At 45.1% G+C, this 21,523-nt stretch overlaps 1 protein-coding gene across 1 annotated transcript in view; it reads left to right on the top strand.

Annotated features, from left to right (window-relative positions):
- The window catches only part of pcsk7 (proprotein convertase subtilisin/kexin type 7), a 225,747-nt gene that overhangs the window by 29,946 nt on the left and 174,278 nt on the right, over window positions 1–21,523 (top strand). Inside the window, exons 5-6 of the mRNA XM_043676630.2 lie at window positions 2,279–2,369; window positions 12,513–12,567. Coding sequence (XP_043532565.2) covers window positions 2,279–2,369; window positions 12,513–12,567 — 146 coding nt within the window. The remainder of the gene's footprint in view (window positions 1–2,278; window positions 2,370–12,512; window positions 12,568–21,523) is intronic.

The raw sequence follows: 21,523 nt of genomic DNA, 5'->3' as shown, positions 1-21,523 counted from the left end.
CAACATTCACTGACATGCCAAAGACAACGTCTGCTTGAGGAATCCGAGCAATTCATTTGAAATTGTCAGAGAAAGGGGTTAGGGGAAATCTTGGTCTTGTGAATTTGGAGTTTCAGGATGATTTGTCACGGGGAGTAGCTGAGGTGAAAATATTTTTAAGTGAAGATAAAAAGTTTGAACCAGAGGAATGTACAGGCTTACAGAAGGAACCATTGGCCGGTAGTGTCTATGTTAATGTTAGCTCTTCCAGTCAAACATTTTCACATCAATGTTTTTTTAAATACATAAATTGTCCAGGAGGTGGTGGTATTTACCACAAAATCTACAGGAAACCATAAAGCTGGAGCTTTTAGATTACTTACAGTGTGGAAACAGGCCCTTCGGCCCAACAAGTCCACACCGCCCCGCCGAAGCACAACCCACCCATACCCCTACATTGACCCCTTACCTAACACTACGGGCAATTTTAGCATGGCCAATTCACCTGACCTGCACATCTTTGGAGCTGTTAGATCTTTCCTAATATCGGTCTCGTGGGAGACCTTTCCGCCTTTTTAGTACAAACGGTCACTCTCCATCCAATATTCTTGAACCAGCTTGTCCCTTTTCTTGTCTGGGCGTCTTGACATATGTGAACTTCTTGGAGTTGGTGAATCTTGAGTTTTGTTGTTTTGCACTTGGTTCCCCTTTTGCCTGTTGTTCTATTTTTGTTTTGATTTATTATTGTCACATGTACAGTACAGGCAAATCAGACCATACAAAGTGCTCGGGTAATAGAACAGCGCAAGAAATACAGAACTGTTGTAGTGTCTTTCCTTCTGGGCCAGGGTTCATGCCCCACCTACTCCAGAGGTGTGTCATAACAGATTGATTGATTCAAAATATCTGTAAACAACAACAACAACAACTTGCATTTATAAAGCAAGCAAACTTATGAATTGGGAACAGACCATTCAGACTGAAGCAGGAAGGCTCACAGAGTGAAGACCAACCCAAACCTCTCACACACACTGCCTCGGCTTTTCTGAGGAATGTTTCGCGCGAGGAATGTTACAGCTGCAGAGAGCAAGGTCAACATTAGATTTGAAAGGTCCATTCAGAAGTCAAATAACAGCAGGGAAGAAGCTGTTCTTGAACCTGTTGATACGTGTGTTTAAGCTTTTGCCCGATGGAAGAGGTCAGAAGAGATTATAAGTGGGGTGACAGGGGTCTTTGATCATGTTGGCTGTCTTCCCGAGGCAGTGAGAAATGTAGATACAGTCAATAGACGGAAGATTGGCTTGTGTGATGGACTGGGCTGTGTTTACAACTCTCTATAGTTTCTTACAGTCCTGGGCAGAGCAGTTGCCATACCAAGCCGTGATGCATCCAGATAGAGTACTATCCATGGTGCATCTGTAAATGTTGGTGAGAATCTTCATTGACATAGAGTCATAGAGATGTACAGCACAGAAACAGATCCTTCAGTTAAACTCATTCGTGCCGACCAGATATCCCAACCCAATCTAGTCCCACCTGCCAGCACCCGGCCCATATCCCTCCAAACCCTTCCTATTCATATACCTGTCCAGATGCCTGTTAAATGTTGTAATTGTACCAGCCTCCACCACTTCCTCTGGCAGCTCATTCCATCACGTACCACCCTCTGTGTGAAGAAGTTGCCCCTTAGGTCTCTTTTATAATTTTCCCCTCTCACCCTAAACCTATGCCCTCTAGTTCTGGACTCCCTCAATCCAGGGAAAAGACTATTTACTCTATCCATGCCCCTCGAGATTTTATAAACCTTTTATAAGGTCAGCCCTCAGCCTCCGATGCTCCAGGGAAAACACCCTAATCAGTTTGTACTATAGCTCAAACCCTCCGACCCTGGCAACGGCCACGCTGAATTTCCTTATCTTCCTGAGGGTGTAGGGGCATTGTTGTTTTTGGGGGAGTGTGTGTCAGCCACCTCCACCTTCCCAGTGCTCAGCCCTGTCTCTAAGACAGAAGCAAAAAAAACAGAAACTCTCCAGACCTTAAAATGAATGGTCCCAGTGGCCGTCTCTCCTGCTGAGAGTCTCGGGTTGAGGTGGTCAAACGTGGGACTGTGTGTTAGGATTGCAGTTCCTGTCACTAGTGCCTTGAGCTGTGTCCAAACGGTAGGGAAATCCCCAGAATCCCCCAGCTGCCTCCTGAGAAAAGGTCCGGATTCATCTCATTGTGAGAATCCACGTCCTACCGCCCTCCTGCCTTCCTTCCGTTCCTAGTCACTGACGGTGTCTCTGTTGTCCTGTGTTAGGTATCCGAGTGCTGGATGGACCCCTGACTGACAGTATGGAGGCAATTGCATTTAACAAGCACTTTCAGATCAATGACATTTACAGCTGCAGGTGAGTGTCCCACATGGGGAAGGTAACAGGGTGGGCTGTAATGTATCTGGGATAGTGGTTGGGAGGTGTCTGTAATGGAGCTGGGTGCAAGGGACTGTAAATATCTGTGGTTACAGGGTTTTGCTGTAATATCCCTTGGGGGAGAGGGCCTGTAATACTGGAAGTGTCTGGGGGTGGGCGTGGGGTGGGAAGTTTGTTACAAAATGTGAGGGGTGAGTAGGCCTGTAATGTACTGGGGCTACACAGGTATGGGACTGTAAGGGGAAAGGGGCTGGATCGTAGGACTGTAATATTCCAGCCATACACATGACTAAAATGCAAGGCTGACATATTGCTATCACTAATTTAATAAATTAGTGTAATCTGAGCTCTAAATCATAGAATCCTAACAGTGTGGAAGCAGGCAATTCGGCCCATCGAGTCCAAACTGACGCCCCCCCACCCCTGCCAAATCATCCCACCTAAACCCACTCCCCTACCCTATCCCTGCAACCCTGCATTGTCCATGGCTAGCCCACCTGGCTGATCCATCCCTAGACATTACAGGGCAATTTAGCCCAGCTGATCCACCTAACCTGCACATCTTTGGACTGTGGGAGGAAACTGGAGCACCCAGAGAAGACCCATACAAACACTGGGAGAATGTGCAAACTCCGCACAGATAGTCAGCCGATGGTGGAATTGAACCTGGAACCCTACTGTTACAAGGCAGCAGTGCTAACCACTGAGCCACCGTGCTCTAAAGGAAATAATGAACTTTTACAGCTGATCATTTTAACAATGCACAAAGCATCATATCATATTTGATACTTGTGTCGTGACTCATGAAAGGATCACAGGAATAAGTTACAGTGATGAGGCACATATGTACGCTCAGTGAATAGTGTCATCATTTGCTGTAAGATTTTACTCTGACTTGAAAAATTACACATTGAGCGTTAAATTACATCCGTTGAACTTGTTACACAACCAGCCCTTCCAATTTTAGCTAGCCCATGAAAACAAATCTGTTCTCCTGACTATTGCAGTTTAAACAGAGGTCATTGTGCTTTTTAAAACAAATGTAATGTACTAGCAAGTTCCGGGACACAAACCATAATGAATTTAGGCACGTCCAATCCAGCAGCCCCTGTGCCGGGATTACAGGAACTCTCTGGGAGAGACATGAGCTTTACACAAACCAATGGTGTCAGGCCATGTGAACGAATCTTGAACACAATTCAATTTTCATCCATTTCCTTTACCATCAACCCTCCAGATAAAGTAAACTCTGACTGACTGCATTTGTCTCTCTCTGAGTGGGTTGTAAATTCTTCCGAAAGGCAGTTTGGTTTATTGGTTTGGCTCTCAGTGATTTATGAATAATGTACGGTTTGCTGCTCGGTCCGACTGCTCTGTTGGATTTGCAGCCTCCTGCAGAGACCGGAATTGCTCAGCAAGCCGAGCAGTGTCTGGGAAGAGAGAGTCCGAAGTCACACAACACCAGGTTATAGTCCAACAGATTTATTTGAAATCACAAGCTTTGGGAGCGCTGCTCCTGCGTTGATGCTGAAGACTGTAACCTGGTGTTGTGTGACTTCTGACTTTGTCCACCCCAGTCCAACCCAGTCACCTCACACTGGCGAGAGAAGAGAGAAACCTGATAAAGAGTTATTGATCTGAAACACACACTCTCATATCTCTCTCCCCACTCCCGATTTGGAGTGTATCTAGCCTTTTCTTTTTCACGGTCCATGCTGTTTATACTCCTCCCCTTCTTCCCCAGCTGACCCTATCGCCGCCTCCTTTAGTTTATTTCTCCCCCTTGTACATTAAGCCTCACCTTTCCTTTGTCTCCCTCAAGTCTTCATTCCCTTTTTAAATTTGTTTTTAATTGATCTATGGAGATGAGGGCATCGCTGGTTAGGCCAACATTTATTGTCCATCCCTAGTTGCCCTGAAGGCAGATCAGAGTCAAACACATGGCCGTGGGACTGGAAACACATGTAGGCCAGGCTAGGTAAGGATGGTGGTTTTCTTCCCTGAAGGACATGAGTGAACCGGATGGGGTTTTCTGACAATGGATTCACATCATTAGACTCCTAATTCCAGATTTTTATTGAATTCAAATTCCATCTGCTGTGGCAGGATTTGAATTCCGTTTCCCAGAGAACTCTCTGGGTCTCTGGATTAATATCTAGCTGTATTAACCTCCCTGCAGGGGCCTTGGCCACTCCTGTGGGAGTGAGTTCCGCGTTCTCCTGGGGTAAGAGGTTTCTCCTGAATTCCATTTTGGATTTATTAATGTCCTCCACAAACAGAAACATCTCTCTGTTAATCAGTCATGATCCTAATTGAATGGCAGAGCAGGCTCGAAGGGCCGAATGGCCTACTCCTGTTCCTATTTCTTATGGTCAGAGGGTCTAGTCCTTTCAAGCCCTTTCATTTCCGCACCTGACTCTTAAAACCTGACCCCTGATAATACTCACAGAATCATAGTCACTGAGCCGTACAGCACAGAAACAGACCCCTCGGTCTAACCTGTCCATGCTGACCAGATACCCTAAATTAATCTAATCCTTTTGGCCAGCATTTGGCCCATACCCCTCTAAACCCTTCCTAGTCATTACCCATCCACATGCCTTTTAAATGTTGTAATTGTATCTGCCTTGATCTAGAGAAAAGAAGACCATCATTGTCCTGATATCAAGGTTGTGAATCTTATTTGCATTTTTTTAAAACCAGGATCTTAATTATCACTTGAGCATGCGAATCAGGAACAGAAACAGACTCTTTGGCCTTGAGCCTGCTCTGTCATTTAATAGGATCACGGCTGATCTCATAAATCTATGTTTTCACCTCCCTTGATACTCTTTCACCTTGTTCCTTAACAAGAACCTGCCTACCTCTGGCTTAAAAATATTCAAGGTCTCTGCTTCCACCAGCCTTTTAGGAAAGGATTGCCAGTGACTGATGACTTTCTGTGACATTATAGGATGTTCATTAGTTTGTTCCCAGAGATGAAGGGTTTGTTGTATGAAGAGAGATTGAACAGTTTAGGCCAGTGCTGTCTGGAATTTAGAAGGATGAGGGAAGGTCAAATTGAGGCATTCATGATGTTAAAAGGTGTGCTTAAAATAGACGTGGAGCGAATGCTTCCTTTTGTAGGGCATTTTGGGACGAGAGGTCATAACCTTGGGATAGGGGTAACATATTTAGAATCATAGAATCCCTACAGTGTGGGAACAGGCCCTTCGGCTCAATGAGTCCATGCCTACCCTCCGAAGAGTAACCCATCCAGACCCATTCCCCTACCCTAGATTTACCCCTGACTAATGCACCTAACCTACACGTCCCTGAACACTATGGTCAATTTAGTATGGCCAATTCACCTACTCTGCACATCTTTGGATTGTGGGAGGAAACTGGAGCACCCGGAGGAAACCCACAGAGACACTGGGAGAGCGTGCAAACTCCATACAGACAGTCGCCCAAGGCTGGAATTGAACCCGAGTCCCTGGCGCTGTGAGGCAGCAGTGCTAGCCACTGAGCCACCATGCCGACAGAGTTGAGGAAAAGCTACTTCTTCCAAAATCTGTGGAATTCACTACCCCAAAGTGCAGTGGAGCTGGCACAGTGAGTAAATTTAAGGGAGTCAGACAGATTTTTGATTGGTAATGGGTTGAAGGGAGGTAGAAACAATGACTGCAGATGCTGGAAACCAGGTTCTGGATTAATGGGGCTGGAAAAGCACAGCAGTTCAGGCAGCATCCGAGGAGCAGTAAAATCAACATTTCGGGCAAAAGCCCTTCATCAGGAATGGGTTGAAGGGATATGGAGAGAAGGCAGGAAAATGGGGGTGAGGAGCATATCAGCCCTGATTTAATAGTGGAGCAGGCTCGATGGGCCAAATGGCCTAATTCTGCTCCTATATCTTATGAACTTGTAAAGTTCTCCTCATCTCTGTTTTAAATGGGTGACCCTTTTAATTTTAACCAGTGACTCTGAAACCTCTCCTCCACATCTCCCCTGTTAAGATCTTTTGTACGTCTAAATTAAGCCTTCTCTTACACTTCTAAACTCAGGCTATGTTTGAATCTGCTGATCTCCTTTTTAAAGTCGATCCCTATATCATTTTTTTACAAAATAGACATGTTCCCCAGTATTTCAGGACACCCCTTGATCGTTTTCTTGGTTAGTGTCCTGCCCAGTATGATATTGTGTGGTGCAGGTAATGTAGAGACATTGAATGGGTGGCAACCAGAGCAGGACACGCAGTTTAAAACCTTTCAGGAGCAGCCTTTTCCTGTCCAGAAACGTGTCGCCTCTAAGTGATGGAATGAAGGGGTTTTAAGTCCAAGTAAAATGGCAAAGTGGTGCGATTCCCTCAATCACTTGCTCAACTGTTTCCAGACAGAGTCATAGAGATGTCCAGCACAGAAACAGACCCTTTGGTCCACTCGTCCACACTGACCAGATGTCAGAAACTAATCTAGTCTCATTTGTCAGCACTTGGCCCATATCCGTCTAAACCCTTCCCATTCATATACCCATTCAAATGCTTTTTAAATGTTGTAATTGTACCAGTCTCCATCACTTCCTCTGGCAGTTCATTCCATACATGTACCACCCTCTGTGTGGAAAAGGTTGCCCCTATGTCCTTTAGCCCTATTCCCTCTAGTTCTGGACTTCCCTCTTCTTGGGGAAAAAGGCCTTGTCTCTTTACCCTATCTATGCCCCTCAGGATTTTATAAACCTCAATAAGGTTATTCCTTGTCTTCCGATGCTCCAAGGAAAACAGCCCCAGTCTATTCAGCCTCTCCCTGTAGCTCTCACCCACCATCCCTGGCAATATCCTCATAAATCTTTTCTTAACCCTTTCAAGTTTCACAGCATCCTGCCTGCAGCAAGGAGACCAGAATTGCACACAATATTCCAAATTGGCCAGACCCAGTAATCCTAGCCCAACTTCATTGAGTCCTCCCCTTCTGCTATTGGGCTCCCACAAGCCAATCGTGCAGATTTATGTTGTCCGAGCTGTCGCCGTGGTAACCAGCTGGAACCTCATCAGGATTTGGGAAGAAAAGGCTCATTTGCATGTAACAACGTTCCGTTTGGCAGCTCATCTCTGAGCAAAGAGAAATCTCCTGGAAAACATGGTCCTTCACACATCGCTCGCTGCTTCACCATAGATCCTACATTGCCCTAATCCGACAGGAGCGCAAGGTTCTGATAACAAGCAAACACACACATTTGGAAATTAGATCAGATTACTTACAGTGTGGAAACAGGCTCTTCGGCCCAACAAGTCCAGACCGACCCTCCAAAGAGCAACCCACCCAGACCCATTCCTCTACATTTACCCCTTCACCTAACACTATGGGCAATTTAGCATGGCCAATTCACCTAACCTGCACATTTTTGGACTGTGGGAGGAAACCGGAGCACTCGGAGGAAACCCACGCAGACACGGGGAGAATGTGCAAACTCCACACAAACAGTTGCCTAAGGCGGGAATAGAACCCGGGTCTCTGGTGCTGTGAGGCAGCAGTGCTAACCACTGTGCCACCCAGTTAGTGCGATTACAGCTGTCTAAGTAACATCCTGTGGCCTAATTTCTGCTAACGTGCCTCTGTAGGTCAATGCCCTATTTGCTGGGTCGGCCTGTTTCGAGTGTTATGACCTTGGAGATTTAGAAACTGCATTCGGTACACTCTTGCTTTTGTTTGTTGAGCAATCCGAAAGCATAGTGCCAAGGTCTGTTTGTGCACTTCGAGATGTCAGCAAATTCATCTTGTGGCTTTAAGGTTTATGAGGCCTTTTGGCAAGGACCAGGCACCTTGAGGGGGACGGAAAGCCCAGAGAAACACAGAAAGCATTTCAGGCTGAAATGTAAAAATCCCATTCTCTGCAAAGTCTAGTTACCCTCGGTAAATGAACAAAGCTTCTCTGTGCATTCAGTTCCTCTGCAGTGTATTTCAGTCATGCAACGACAAGCCAGTGTTGTCATCAGTGCAATCTACAAGGAGGTTCCAATGTAAAGCAACTGGAGCTTGTCACTCTATATCCTCAGTCTGGAGAGGGGCCAGTTCCTTCTTTGTAATTAATCCCATGAAAACTTGTTTTGACAATCTCTATTTGGCCTCCAACCAAAAGGAGACCTGTCTGGGAAAGCAGTTGTTTTTCTGACTCTCCTACCAATCTGCTGAGGGATTCATTGAACTTTTATTCAACGCACACACTGGTCAGTCAAATTTGGGTCATTCACAGGATGTGGACATCTCTGGTGAGATAAGTAATAAATGCCAATCTCCAAATAGCTCTTGGAAAAGCCGCTTACCAAGTGGCTTGCTCAGCCATTTCAGTCCCAACCCTTTTGGACTGGAGTCACGTAAGGCCAGACTGGATAAGCTTGGCAGATTTCCTCCAGTGAAAGTCATTTCTTTTCCCACAATCCCTCTGGTTTTGTGGTCACCACTGTGAGACTGGCTTTCTCACGGAGATTTACTGAAATTAAGATTCCCTTAAGCTGCTATCATGGGATTTGAATTCTTATCTTTGGACCATTTGAGTCAATTGGCCAATTGTTATGTCTCAGTGCAGACCGGTTGCAGCCATGATTACATTGTATGGCAGAGAAGACTTAGAGTCATAGAGATGTACAGCATGGAAACAGACCCTTCGGTCCAAACCGTCCATGCCGACCAGATATCCCAACCCAATCTAGTCCCACCTGCCAGTGCCTGGCCCATATCTCTCCAAACCCTTCCTATTCATATACCCATCCAAATGCCTCTTAACTGTTGCAATTGTACCAGCCTCCACCACATCCTCTGGCAGCTCATTCCGTACACGTACCACCCTCTGCGTGAAAAAGTTGCCCCTTAGGTTTCTTTTATATCTTTCCCCTCTCACCCTAAACCTATGCCCTCTAGTTCTGGACTCCCCGACCCCAGGGAAAAGACTTTGTCTATTTATCCTATCCATGCCCCTCATAATTTTATAAACCTCTCAAAGTTTGTGAGAAGATTTGTAGCTCAGGTGCTCGTTGTTGTGGTTCTGTTTGCCGAGCTGGGAATTTGTGTTGCATCAAGACACTATTCAAAAGGGCCACAACACACTGCAGTATACCAGAACTGCAAAAAGAGGAAGAAGAACACCTATACAATGTATTCGCCAAAAACGGATACCCACGCAATTTCATCAACAGATGCCTAAGGGAAAGACAACGGAACGAGGACATGCCGCAACCCAAAGGACTAGCCACACTACCATACATCAAGAGCATTTCCGAACTGACAGCCAGACTACTGCGACCACTAGGACTCATAACAGCACACAAACCAACAGCCACTCTCAGACAACTCACCAGAACAAAGGACCCGATACCCAGCATGAGCAAAACCAATGTAGTGTACAAAATCCCATGCAAGGACTGCACAAAACACTACAAGGACAAACAGGAAGACAGCTAACGATCCGCATCCATGAACACCAACTAGCCATGAAACGACACGACCAGCTATCCTTAGTAGCCACACACGCAGATGACAAACAACATGAATTCAACTGGGACAACACTACTATTATAGGATAAACCAAACATAGAACAGCCAGGGAATTCCTAGAGGCATGGCACTCATCCACAGATTCAATCAATAAGCACATCGACCTGGATCCAATATACCGACCACTGCAACGGACAGCTGGAACTGACAACCGGAAGCGGCAGAGATAAACCACTATAAATGCCAGTGGAAAGATCACAGAAGCGCTTCACAGGAGGCTCCCAAGCACTGAAGATGTCACCTAGACAGGGGACGAAATGTCTGCAACACAAATTCCCAGCTCGGCGAACATGCAACACAAATTCCCAGCTTTGTAAACCTCTATAAGGTCACCCCTCAGCCTCTGACGCTCCAGGGAAAACAGCCCCGGCCTGTTCAGCCTCTCCCTGTAGCTCAGATCCTCCAACCCTGGCAACATCCTTGTAAATCTTTTCTGAACCCTTTCAAGTTTCACAACATCTTTCCGATAGGAAGGAGACCAGAATTGCATGCAATATTCCAAAAGTGGCCTAACCAATGTCCTGTACAGCCGCAACATGACCTCCCAACACCTGTACTCAATACTCTGACCAATAAAGGAAAGCATACCAAACGCCTTCTTCACTATCCTATCTACCTGCGACCCCACTTTCAAGGAGCTATGAACCTGCATTCCAAGATCTCTTTGTTCAGCAACACTTCCTAGGATCTTCCATTAAGTGTACAAGTCCTGCTAAGATTTGCTTTCCCAAAATGCAGCACCTCGCATTTATCTGAATTAAACTCCATCTGCCACTTCTCAGCCCATTGGCCCATCTGGTCCAGATCCTGTTGTAATCTGAGGTAACCCTCTTCGCTGTTCACTGCCCCTCCAATTTTGGTGTCTTCTGCAAACTTACTAACTGTACCTCTTGTGCTCACATCCAAATCATTTATGTAAATGACAAAAAGTAGAGGACCCAGCACCGATCCTTGTGGCACTCCACTGGTCACAGGACTCCAGTCTGAAAAACAACCCTCCACCACCACCCTCTGTCTTCTACCTTTGAGCCAGTTCTGTATCCAAATGGCTAGTTCTCCCTGTATTCCATGAGATCTAACCTTGCGAATCAGTCTCCCATGGGGAACCTTGTCGAACGCCTTACTGAAGTCCATATAGATCACATCTACTGTTCTGCTCTCATCAATCTTCTTTGTTACTTCTTCAAAAAACTCAATCAGGTTTGTGAGACATGATTTCCCATGCACAAAGCCATGTTGACTATCCTGAATCAGTCCTTGCCTTTCCAAATACATGTACATCCTGTCCCTCAGGATTACCTCCAACAACTTGCCCACCACCGAGCTCAGGCTCACCGGTCTATAGTTCCCTGGCTTGTCTTTATCGCCCTTCTTAAACAGTGGCATCACATTTGCCAACCTCCAGTCTTCCGGCACCTCACCTGTGACTATCGATGATACAAATATCTCAGCAAGAGGCCCAGCAATCACTTCTCTAGCTTCCCACAGAGTTCTCGGGTACACCTGATCAGGTCCTGGGGATTTATCCACCTTTAACCGTTTCAAGACATCCAGCACTTCCTCCTCTGTAATCTGGACATTTTGCAAGATGTCACTCTCTATTTCCCTACAGTCAATATCTTCCATATCCTTTTCCACAGTAAATACTGATGCAAAATATTCATTTAGTATCTCTCCCATTTTCTGTAGCTCCACACAAAGGCTGCCTTGCTGATCTTTGAGGGGCCCTATTCTCTCCCTAGTTACCCTTTTGTCCTTAATATATTTGTAAAATCCCTTTGGATTCTCCTTAATTCTATTTGCCAAAGCTATCTCATGTCCCCTTTTTGCCCACCTGATTTCCCTCTTAAGTATACTCCTACTTTCTTTATACTCTTCTAAGGATTCACTCGATCTATCCTGTCTATACCTGACATATGCTTCCTTCTTTTTCTTAACAAAACCCTCAATTTCTTTAGTCATCCAGCATTCCCTATACCTACCAGCCTTCCCTTGATGGGCTGAATGGCCTCTTTTCTGACCCCACATCATTTATAGTTTTCTATAAGGTTGAGGGAAAAGGATATCCAAATAAGTTACAGCCCCAATTCAGTTTTCACCCATTATCCATACAAGGACAACTCTAGCAGAGACGTTGTTCTGAGCATAATCTCAAAATGAGGGCTTGAATAAATGTGAAATATGCCTCATTTTCTAGATTGTCACAGCCACTTTGAGTGGGAGAGCTCTGCTCCAATATTTGGAATCTGCCAGAATAGAATCTCTTTCCCCATCTGTAGCCGAACCACTTGAGCTGCATCCTGCAGCTGCTAGTTCCTGTGTCTTTTCTAAAAAGCTTTTCTGTAAATTGTCCTAATTTCTATTCCCAGAAAGTGAATTTCCTGACATGTTTTGAAAGGATGGGGGATCTTCCATCTTCCCCCGCTTGCCTTTCTAATTGTTCAGAAAGTTGTGAAGGCATGGATTTTGTGATAATTTCATTGGTTCGGTTCCCTCCTGCCCAGATGTCGGGCCTTGTCCTAACCTTTGGGAGACGTGATCGGAACATAGGGTCTGTTTGGTTGGTCCCTCACTTACCTCCTTTCTCTTCCCACAGCTGGGGCCCTGATGATGACGGGAAAACTGTGGATGGCCCACATCCCCTTGGGAAGGTAAGGCTCTGACTGGGGAATGTGGGCATGAGGGAAGTGAATCTGGAATTCTTGTGGCTGAGCTTTTGCGTATATTCAAGGCTGAGATAGATCTGGAATCAATCAAGGATTCAAGGGATATGGGGAAATGACAGGAAAGTGGAGTTGTGGATTATCAGATCAGTCATGATCTAATTGAATGGCACAGCAGACTCGATGGGCTGAATGACCTCATTCGCCTTCTGCGCCTTAGTGGGTTATGTAGGTTTGCAGAGCCAAGCTCTGGGTCTGTGATTGGGAGGAGAAAGTTAAACTCTGTCTGAATTCCTTTATCGCAAACTGCTTTGTTTTTATTTTTTTTTTGCATCAAAAGCCTTCGGGACTAGTTGACCGAATGAAATCATAAACAGCCGTGTCTTATCCTGACCTATCACACCCGTGGAACAGCACGCAATCATTATGAATGTTCACAGGACAGTGTCAACTGGCTTGTTTCAGTGTCCTGCGCCAGACAGGAAACAGCTGGCTAATAGGGGAGGAGACGTGATGCCACTGACACATTCTGTAGACCCTCCCCACCCCACAACGATAATTTCTATTAATGCTGTGCCTTTTAATGACCAAAACATCCCAAGTTGCTTCACAACAGTTCTCTAAATCAGACATTCAGCCACATAATCCATATCAGATGGCCCGAAACATGGTCAAAGACTTAGCTTTTGAGGAGCATTTGAATGGAAGAAGGCAAAGCAGGAAGACTGAGAGGCTAAGGGAGGAAATTCCAGCAATTGGTGCCGAGGCAGATGAAGCCATGGCCACCCACATTGGAGAATTCACATCAGGAATACGCTGAATACCAGGTTTGGCGGAGACCCAGATATTGCAGGTGGCAGCCCTGCAGGAGCCTACAGAGGTGGAGAGGACAGAGCCGACACAGAAGATGCTGGAGAAACTCAACGGGTCGAGCAGTATCTGTGAAGAGAGAAACAGAATCAACGTTTTGAGTCCGATTTGACTTCATAACTTCTGAAGAAGAGTCATACTGGACTCATTGTTAACTCTGTTTCTCTCCTCAGATGTTGCCAGACCTACAGAGTTTCTGCAGCATTCTCTGTTCGATTCAGATTTCCAGCATCCACCTCATTTTGCGTTGTATTTAAAAGACTCTCGTAGGACATGGGTGCTGCTGGCTGGGCCAGCATTTATCGTCTGTCCCTAGTTGCCCTTGAGAAGGTGGGGTTGAACTACCTTCTTGAACCGCTGCAGTCCATGTGCAATGCCCTGAGGGAGAGAATTTCAGGATTTTGACAGTGACAGTGGCAATTTTCCAAGTTAGGATGGTGAGTGTCTTGGAAAGGAGATTGCAGGGGGTGGTGTTCCCATGTATCTGCTGCCCTTGTCCTTCTAGGTGGAAATGGTCATGGGTTTGGAAGGTGCTGTGTGAGAACCTTTGGTGAATTTCTGCAGTGCATTTTGTAGGTAGCGCACACTGCTGCAACTGAGCATCGGTGGTGAAGGGAGTGGATGTTTGTGGATGTGATGCTTTGTCCTGGATGCTATCAAGCTTCTTTCGTGTTGTTGGAGCTGCATTCTCGTCTGGGCAAGTGTATTATCTTCGAGAGGAGCAGGGCCAAGGATGGATTTGGAAACGGGGATGAGGAGTTTACAATTGGTCTTTTCTGGAGGTTAAGGAAGATTAATGAGGGTGATGGGTGAATGGGACTTAGTACAAGTTAGGATCTGGGCAGTGGAGTTTCAGATAGCATAAAATCTCCGGAGGTTTGGATGTGGGATGCCCACCAGGGCTGTGTAAGTTGAATTCATCGGAAATCCAGGTAAACATTGCCTTAGGGAGCTGGGCACAATGGGGCCTTTTTATTCCTGAATAAATAAGATGTTTAATTTTCTGCAGCAATATCATCTGCTTATCATCTCACAATCCAGGGTGATCTGTCAGGGTGCAGTGAGCTCAGAGCTTGGGTGTTTTAGCTGAAGGTATGCAGATATCAATCTGACTCTTCAGTTACGCTGTAAATGTGCAAAAGACCAATCGGATATTCAAACTACCATGGGTTGACTGGGGAATTCAGTGTCTTGCTTTTCCCCTGATTTGATGCAAAAGACATGACAGTGCCTGCCAGGACAGGTCTCTTTACAAAGCACCACATAGAAATGCACTTATCTTATCCTGCATCAATAATGTTGTTCATTCCTAATCATCTCACATATGTCAGATGTGTCAAATACACCTTTAGTGACAAACTGAGCTCACTCAGTTGACAGAAGATTGTAATCACCCCACGGTCCGGGGAGATCTACCGAGAAATCAGCTCCTCTTGGGTTGAAAGAAACAGCAATATCTAAAGACTGAGATCAATTTTGAAAGGTGAAAGTGAGCAAGAAATCCCCAGTCGGGGTATTGTATATGGGGCTCCGAGTAATATCGGTAAGGTACGGCTGGAGTGAATAGGTTATTGGTGCCTTGGAATCACAGGGTATGAGGAATAGGCAGGAGACGCAAGATCAGCCATGATTAGGTCACGTGATCTTTTGTAAATAATAAGTTAAGCACAACACAGTTGACCTTCAAGTTCCAAAACGTCATCCAGTAAATTCTCAAAACATCCGTTTTCTGGTTTCATTCCAAAAAATAATATGGTTCTAACATTTGGCAGTATAGCCAGTCCCTGGGTGGCACAGTGGTTCATTGGTTAGCACTGCAGCCTCACAGCACCAGGGACCCTGGTTCGATTTCAGTCTCTGGCGACTGTCTGTGTGGAGTTTGCATGTTCTCCGAGTGTCTGTGTGGGTGTGCTCTGGTTTCCTCCCACAGTCGCAAAGGTGTGCAGGTTAGGTGGATTGGCCATGGGAAATTACCCAGTGCGTTCAGAGATGTGCAGGCTAGGTGGGTTAGCCATCTGAAACACTGGGTTACAGGGAGAAGGGGTGGGTCTGGGTGGGGATGCTCTTTGGAGGGTTGGTGTGGGCTTAATGGGCTGAATGGCCTGCTCCACTCTGTAGGAATTCTATGTTGAGTGCAGTGAGGAGTGCATGTCTCCTCTCTATCAGATTCTGTGTTTGGCCCTTAGTTGTTATTGGATTAGTTGACCTTATGGGTATATGGGATGTCATTACACTGGGACGACCTTTCCTGTTTCGTGTAACCTCACCCCAACCTTCTTTCTTTTCCCACAATTCTCTAGCCTTCTCCTGTCTGGAGACAAGGAGTGAAAGATTTGTGCTGAAAATCACTGTCAGCTTCACAGTTTGCCTCTAGGTGGCGTTTAAAGCTCATGACACCAATTTATTCTTGAGCCAGACCCTGTTTGCGTTGACTCCTGACAAATTACATCTTCCTCCGCTCAGAGTAGCCTCTTCCCCCTTTGATTTCCTTTTAAGCATTTTGAAAGCTGCACCAAAACCCTTCTGTGCTGCGCTGTGAGCTGCTGAAAATGAACAGCTCTTAATCTTCCAATGAGTGACCCAGACTGAGGTCTGTTTGCACTCCTATTCCCTCATAAGTCATCATCTGTAGACAGACAGTGCATTGTTTTGACAAGAGCTTTGCAAACTCGCTTCCCAAATAGGGAGGGAGCAGGGCCCTATCTCTGTACCAAATTTTTTTTGAGTGCGCCATTTGTAGATATAGCTGCAACGCGGAGGGAGGGAGCACAGAGAAGGTGAACCTGTTGTCACTCACCTCTTTGAAGACATTGCTTATCCCTTGAGGACGAGGGTGGCTATTTTATAAAGGAACTCCCCTTTCCTGTTCATCTATTTTGTAGGTTTTGGCTGTTTTAATCCCCAGCTGAGTGCAGTTAAAGCTGCATCCCTTCAGTGTGCCCATGCCAATGTTCAGGGACCTGATGGCATGGAAAGGAAGAATGGGGATTGGATGGGTGTCTGTTGGCAGAGTGTGTCTATAGTGCAGCCTTTGTAGGAGCCAAGACCTGTGTCTCCCCTTGTTACCAGCTCCACAGCAGGGGTTCAGTCTAACCTGGATCACCAGTGGAGTGCCACACATGGTGTCTCTGGGGTTAGCTCATAGCTATTCACCAGAACCTGCAGCAGTGGGTACAGATCCCTATCAATTGACACAATCTCATTATTAACTGTGTATTAATTGTGTTTGAGGGCAGGTGGAGGCCATGAATTGGGGTTGCTAGTGAATGCATATAAAGTGTCACATATTGAAACTGGTTTGGTTGAGGCAAGTGCTCGTCATATTTCGCTCTAATTAAATGTAAAACAGAGGAAAGATTAGTTCCAGTATTGTGCCTCACCTGCTGGCTTTCTGGACAGATGTCCGTTTTACCTCTAACGGGGTCTGCTACTTAGTGCGATAGTGTTTGTTATGCAATTTAAGAAACAGATATTGAAGGCTTCAGCACTTGGTTGTTGTGTACAGTTAGCACATTCACAGGTGCAGTGTCTGGGCTTGCATGAGGCTATTTGGTTGCAGTGGAAGAACATGTTTTTAGTAGCTTGCCGTGCTTCACAACGAATTTCGGTTGTGTAAGCAATCTTTTATACCTTTAGGTTACATGCCACTATATATTGATATTGGGGTCACGAGTGTGTCTTTTAAATAGATACTTACCCTGCCGCTTAAAGAGGCATAACACATCACAGATTGCAACACGCAGTCAAATTGTGGATTATTCAGGCAATGTTATAAAAAATCTTTGAGCTTTCACTTTGTGCTATTTGTTTTTCAGCTTCCCACTTGTTTTTTCACCTATTGGTTGAAAGAAGGGGCAGGTTTACAGGGAAAGGATGAGGGCTCTTGGACTTGTTCTCATTGAATAAGTGTCTTTGACGTAATTTTTCTTTCACTCACCAGGCCATTTCATTGTTTTGCAGAATTGTTACAGTGCAGAAGGAGGCCATTCAGTCCATTGTGCCTATGCCAGCCCTTCAAACGAGCATCATTACCTCGGTGCCAGTGTCCTGCCTTTTCCCCCATACCCTTGCCCACTTTCTATCCAAATGGTCATCCAATGTTCTCTCGAATGCCTCAATTGAACTTCCAGGTCGCGCTGTCCGTACCTTTAACTATTCACTGAGTGAAAAACATAATTTTCTTACATTCCACTTGCTTCTTTTGCATATCACTTTAAATCTATGTCCTTTCATTATTCTTTACTTTTTACAAGCAGAAACAGTTTCTCCCTATCCACTCTATCCAGCACATTCATGACTTTGAAACCCTCTATCTGATCTCCTTTCAGCCGCGTTCTCTCCAAAGTGAGCAGTCCCAACCTGGAGTCTCCTTATAGCGTCATGTACAGCCCAGAAACAGACCCTTCGGTCCAACTCGTCCATGTTAACCATGCCGATCATGACCCAATCTAGTCCCATTTTGCAGCATTTTTTCCATATCCCTCTAAACCTTTCCTATTCATATACCCATCCAGATGCCTTTTAAATGCTGTAATTGTACCAACCTCCACCACTTGCTCTGGCAGCTCATTCCATACACACAACACCCTCTGCGGGAAAATGTTGCCCCTTAGGTCCCTTTTAAATCTTCCCCCTCTCACCTTAGACCCATTCCCTCTAGTTTTGGATTCCCCTATCCTGGGAAAAAGGCATTAGCTATTCACCCTATCCATGCCCCTCATTTTATAAATCTCTATTAGGTCACCCCTCAGCCTCCAATGCTCCAGGGAAAATAACCCCAGCCTATGCAGCATCTCCTTATAGCTCAAACCCTCCAGACCTGGCAACATCCTTGCAAATCTTTTCTGAACCCTTTCAAGTTTAACAACATCCTTCCTATAGCAGGAAGACCAGAATTAAATGCTGAATTCCAAAAGCGTCTCAACTAATGTCCTGTACAGACACAACAGGACCTCCCAACTCCTATACTGAGTGCACTGACCAATAAAGGGAAGTGTACCAAATGCCTTCTGTACTATCCTGTCTGCCTTTTCAAGGATCTATGAACCTGCAGCCAAGGTCTCTTTATTCAGCAGCACTCCCCAGGACTTTACCATTAAGCGTATAAGTCCTGCCCTGGAGGAGGATGTTCTGGCTATGGAGAGATTGTAACAAAGATTTACCAGACTGATTCCACGAAGGCAGGACTGATGTATGAAGGCAGACTGGATTCACTGGAGTTTAGAAGAATGAGGGGAATATCAAAGAAATCTATAAAATACTAAAAGGACTACACAGGGTAAACGTAGGAAGGATTTTCCCAATGAAGAAGAAGTCCAAAACCAGCAGTCACAATCACTGCATACAGGCTTGACCAGTTAGATCTCTGATGAGGAGAAATCTCTTCACTCCGAGGGTGAGCCAGTGGAATTGTCAGCTGGCTCAGAAAGCAGTAGAGACCTAAACACTGAATGTTTTCAAGGGGTCAGATATAAATCTTAGGGCGAAAGGGATCGAAGGCTATGGGGAGAAAGCAGGAACAGGGTACTGAGCTGGATGATCAGCCATGAACATATTGAATGGTGGAGCAGGCTCGAAGGGCTGAATGGCCTACTGCTCCTCCTCTTTTCTACATGCTCCTTCAAACTGTCCACATAACTGAAGTTTCTCATTCCTGGAACCATTCTTATGAATCATTTCTGCACTCTCTGCAATGCATTCACATCATTTCTATAAAGTAGTGTCCATAACTGTACACAACAACCCAGCTAAGGAAGTAGTTGAGGTTTCTTTAGGTAGCAATCACAACTTCATTGATATTATGCTGCCAGCAGGAGGAGTGCATGAGCAGGCTGGGAAAACAGCCTGACTTTGGTTGTTTTTCATCCCTCCCTCCTTCCAATGACCCAGATAGGATTGACTTGTGTACTGCTGGGAGGAAGGCTAATGTTGGACATTTTAATTCCTGATTTGTGAAGCCTGAACAACTCATGGCATTGATACTGAATTGATCTTCAGGCAGTTCAAATATATCCTATATATTAAATTATATAAAATTCATTACTTAATGGGACATTTGTACACTGTTTTGTTTCTTGTGAATGTCGCCTAGGTAGCAATTCAGACCAGTCTCATCCACTTTGTGTTAATGAGTAACCATCGTAAAAACAGAACGCCTCCTCGATAAGGTCAGGCCGTTTAACACTAAACAAATCAAAGGGCAGTGCCAGATAATGAGATGTCCTTTTCCACACCGTCTGGTAGCATTAGGAACTTGGGATGGATTCAGCTGAGCTCCAGATATAAAAACTTGAGAAACACACGTTATTTTAATCAAAGTGACACATTTAGGAAGGCCTCACAAATCTTAGTGGAGGTTGTCAAAAGTTTTTGTTTTAATTTATTGGCCAATTCTCAATTGCTGTGAAATCAAACATAACCCTGTGTTCTATCTGAGAGTTCTCCGTTTAACAAATGGGAAGGCAGCCATCGTCAGTTTTCTGTTTATTGCATTTTCGAAATGCCTGTCTAAATTCTCACTGCACCTTCCTATCATTTTGATCTCTAGCCACATAATTGCAAAATCCTAGACTGTGCTGTCCTGGTCTGTGGTGAGTTAAGTGGGGCAGATGCTGGAGATCAGAGATGAGAGTGTGTTGCTGGAAAAGCACAGCAGGCAGCATCTGAGGAGCAGGAAATGCTGCCTGATCTCCTGTGCTTTTGCAGCAACACACACTCAACTCAAGATAGTGGAGAGGCTAGCATCTAACCTGTACTGCTTAAGCTTGTGTAGTTTGGCAGCAGTGACTCTGTAGGAGGTGGTTAAGGGTAAAATCCTCCTGATTTATAGCTCAGTGAAAAGTCAGGGGAAAGACAATAAAGCCCTTACCATCACCCCCTGGATTTTTACTCTACTTCTGGATATTTTCTAATCAACTTGTTCAGAGATGTTGTTACACATCCCTGGAGTAGAACCTGGGCCTCCTAGCTCAGAGATGAGGATGCTACCACTGTACTGCAAGACCATCTCTCTGAGTTTCTACACTGAGAGAACCCGCGAGCATTTCCCCTGGACATCTCACCCACCCTCATTACATACTGGTGGGCGTTACTGATCCGACTGTGTAGAAAAAGACATTTCATTAACTTGCACTGCACTCTCCACGTTGTGCGAAATATCCTGCTCTTATTGAGCAGCCATTCCATTTTCACAGAGGTCACTCTTAAAACTCCTGAGTGTGTAACTCAGCGCAAACAGGCAGAGACTGTCCTGCACTGCTACCTAGAGGATGTTCAAGAAGGAACAATATGCCCTATGGAGTACACCTTTTATACAACCCAACCTTGAATTTACTTGAATATGCTAGGTTGGAGGAAATCTATAGAAGATGGCTCTGTGTACAGCTTGTGTTTAAATTCCAATGTTTAGAGTTTTAAGGAGGTCTATACGAGCCTTTACAAACTGCCTTCCATGTGTAAATACCTGAGACAGGCAGCATTATCTCCCAAATGAAGCATTTAATTTCCATTTTACAGCAGTAGCAATACTGTGTTTAGTGGGTTTTTTTTGATAAGGTGTTACATCGCTAGTCATCCACTTACCAAAGCAAAAATCAGCTTTACTATTCCATAATTGCCTATTACATTTCAATACAAACTCCAGTCTGCTGTCTCTGCTTCAGGAAATTCGGGCTGGTTGGTGTCCCTGCACTTTTTTTTTTATGCTCCAATGACCATCAGCTGCTCTATCCAATCCCTGGGGCATGTCTTGGTTCACTCTTAAAGGGACCACCATTTTCAGGTGTCACCCAAGAGGTTATTGTATAACATTATAGCTCATGGAATTGGGGTAACATGTTTGTATGGATTCATGATTGTTTTGAGATGTAGAAGGAATAAGCAGGACGTTTTTAAGTTGGCAGGCTGTAACTAGCAGGGTACCGCAAGGATCAGTGCTGGGACCTCAGCTATTTACAGTTAGTGTTAATGAGGGGACCCAGGTATGAAATGCTTGGGTGTGATCCCAATACTTATGGATGCTTAGTTGGCAAATGAAATGAGTGAGCAAGAACATGACAAATGGACTATAATTTGG

Source organism: Chiloscyllium plagiosum, unplaced genomic scaffold (assembly GCF_037043375.1).
Source record: "Chiloscyllium plagiosum isolate Xiang-an unplaced genomic scaffold, Cpla_swu_hap1 HiC_scaffold_29, whole genome shotgun sequence".
Taxonomy (NCBI): Eukaryota; Metazoa; Chordata; class Chondrichthyes; order Orectolobiformes; family Hemiscylliidae; genus Chiloscyllium; species Chiloscyllium plagiosum.
Note: the sequence above shows the minus strand (reverse complement) of the source record. Positions and strands in the feature narration are given on the sequence as shown.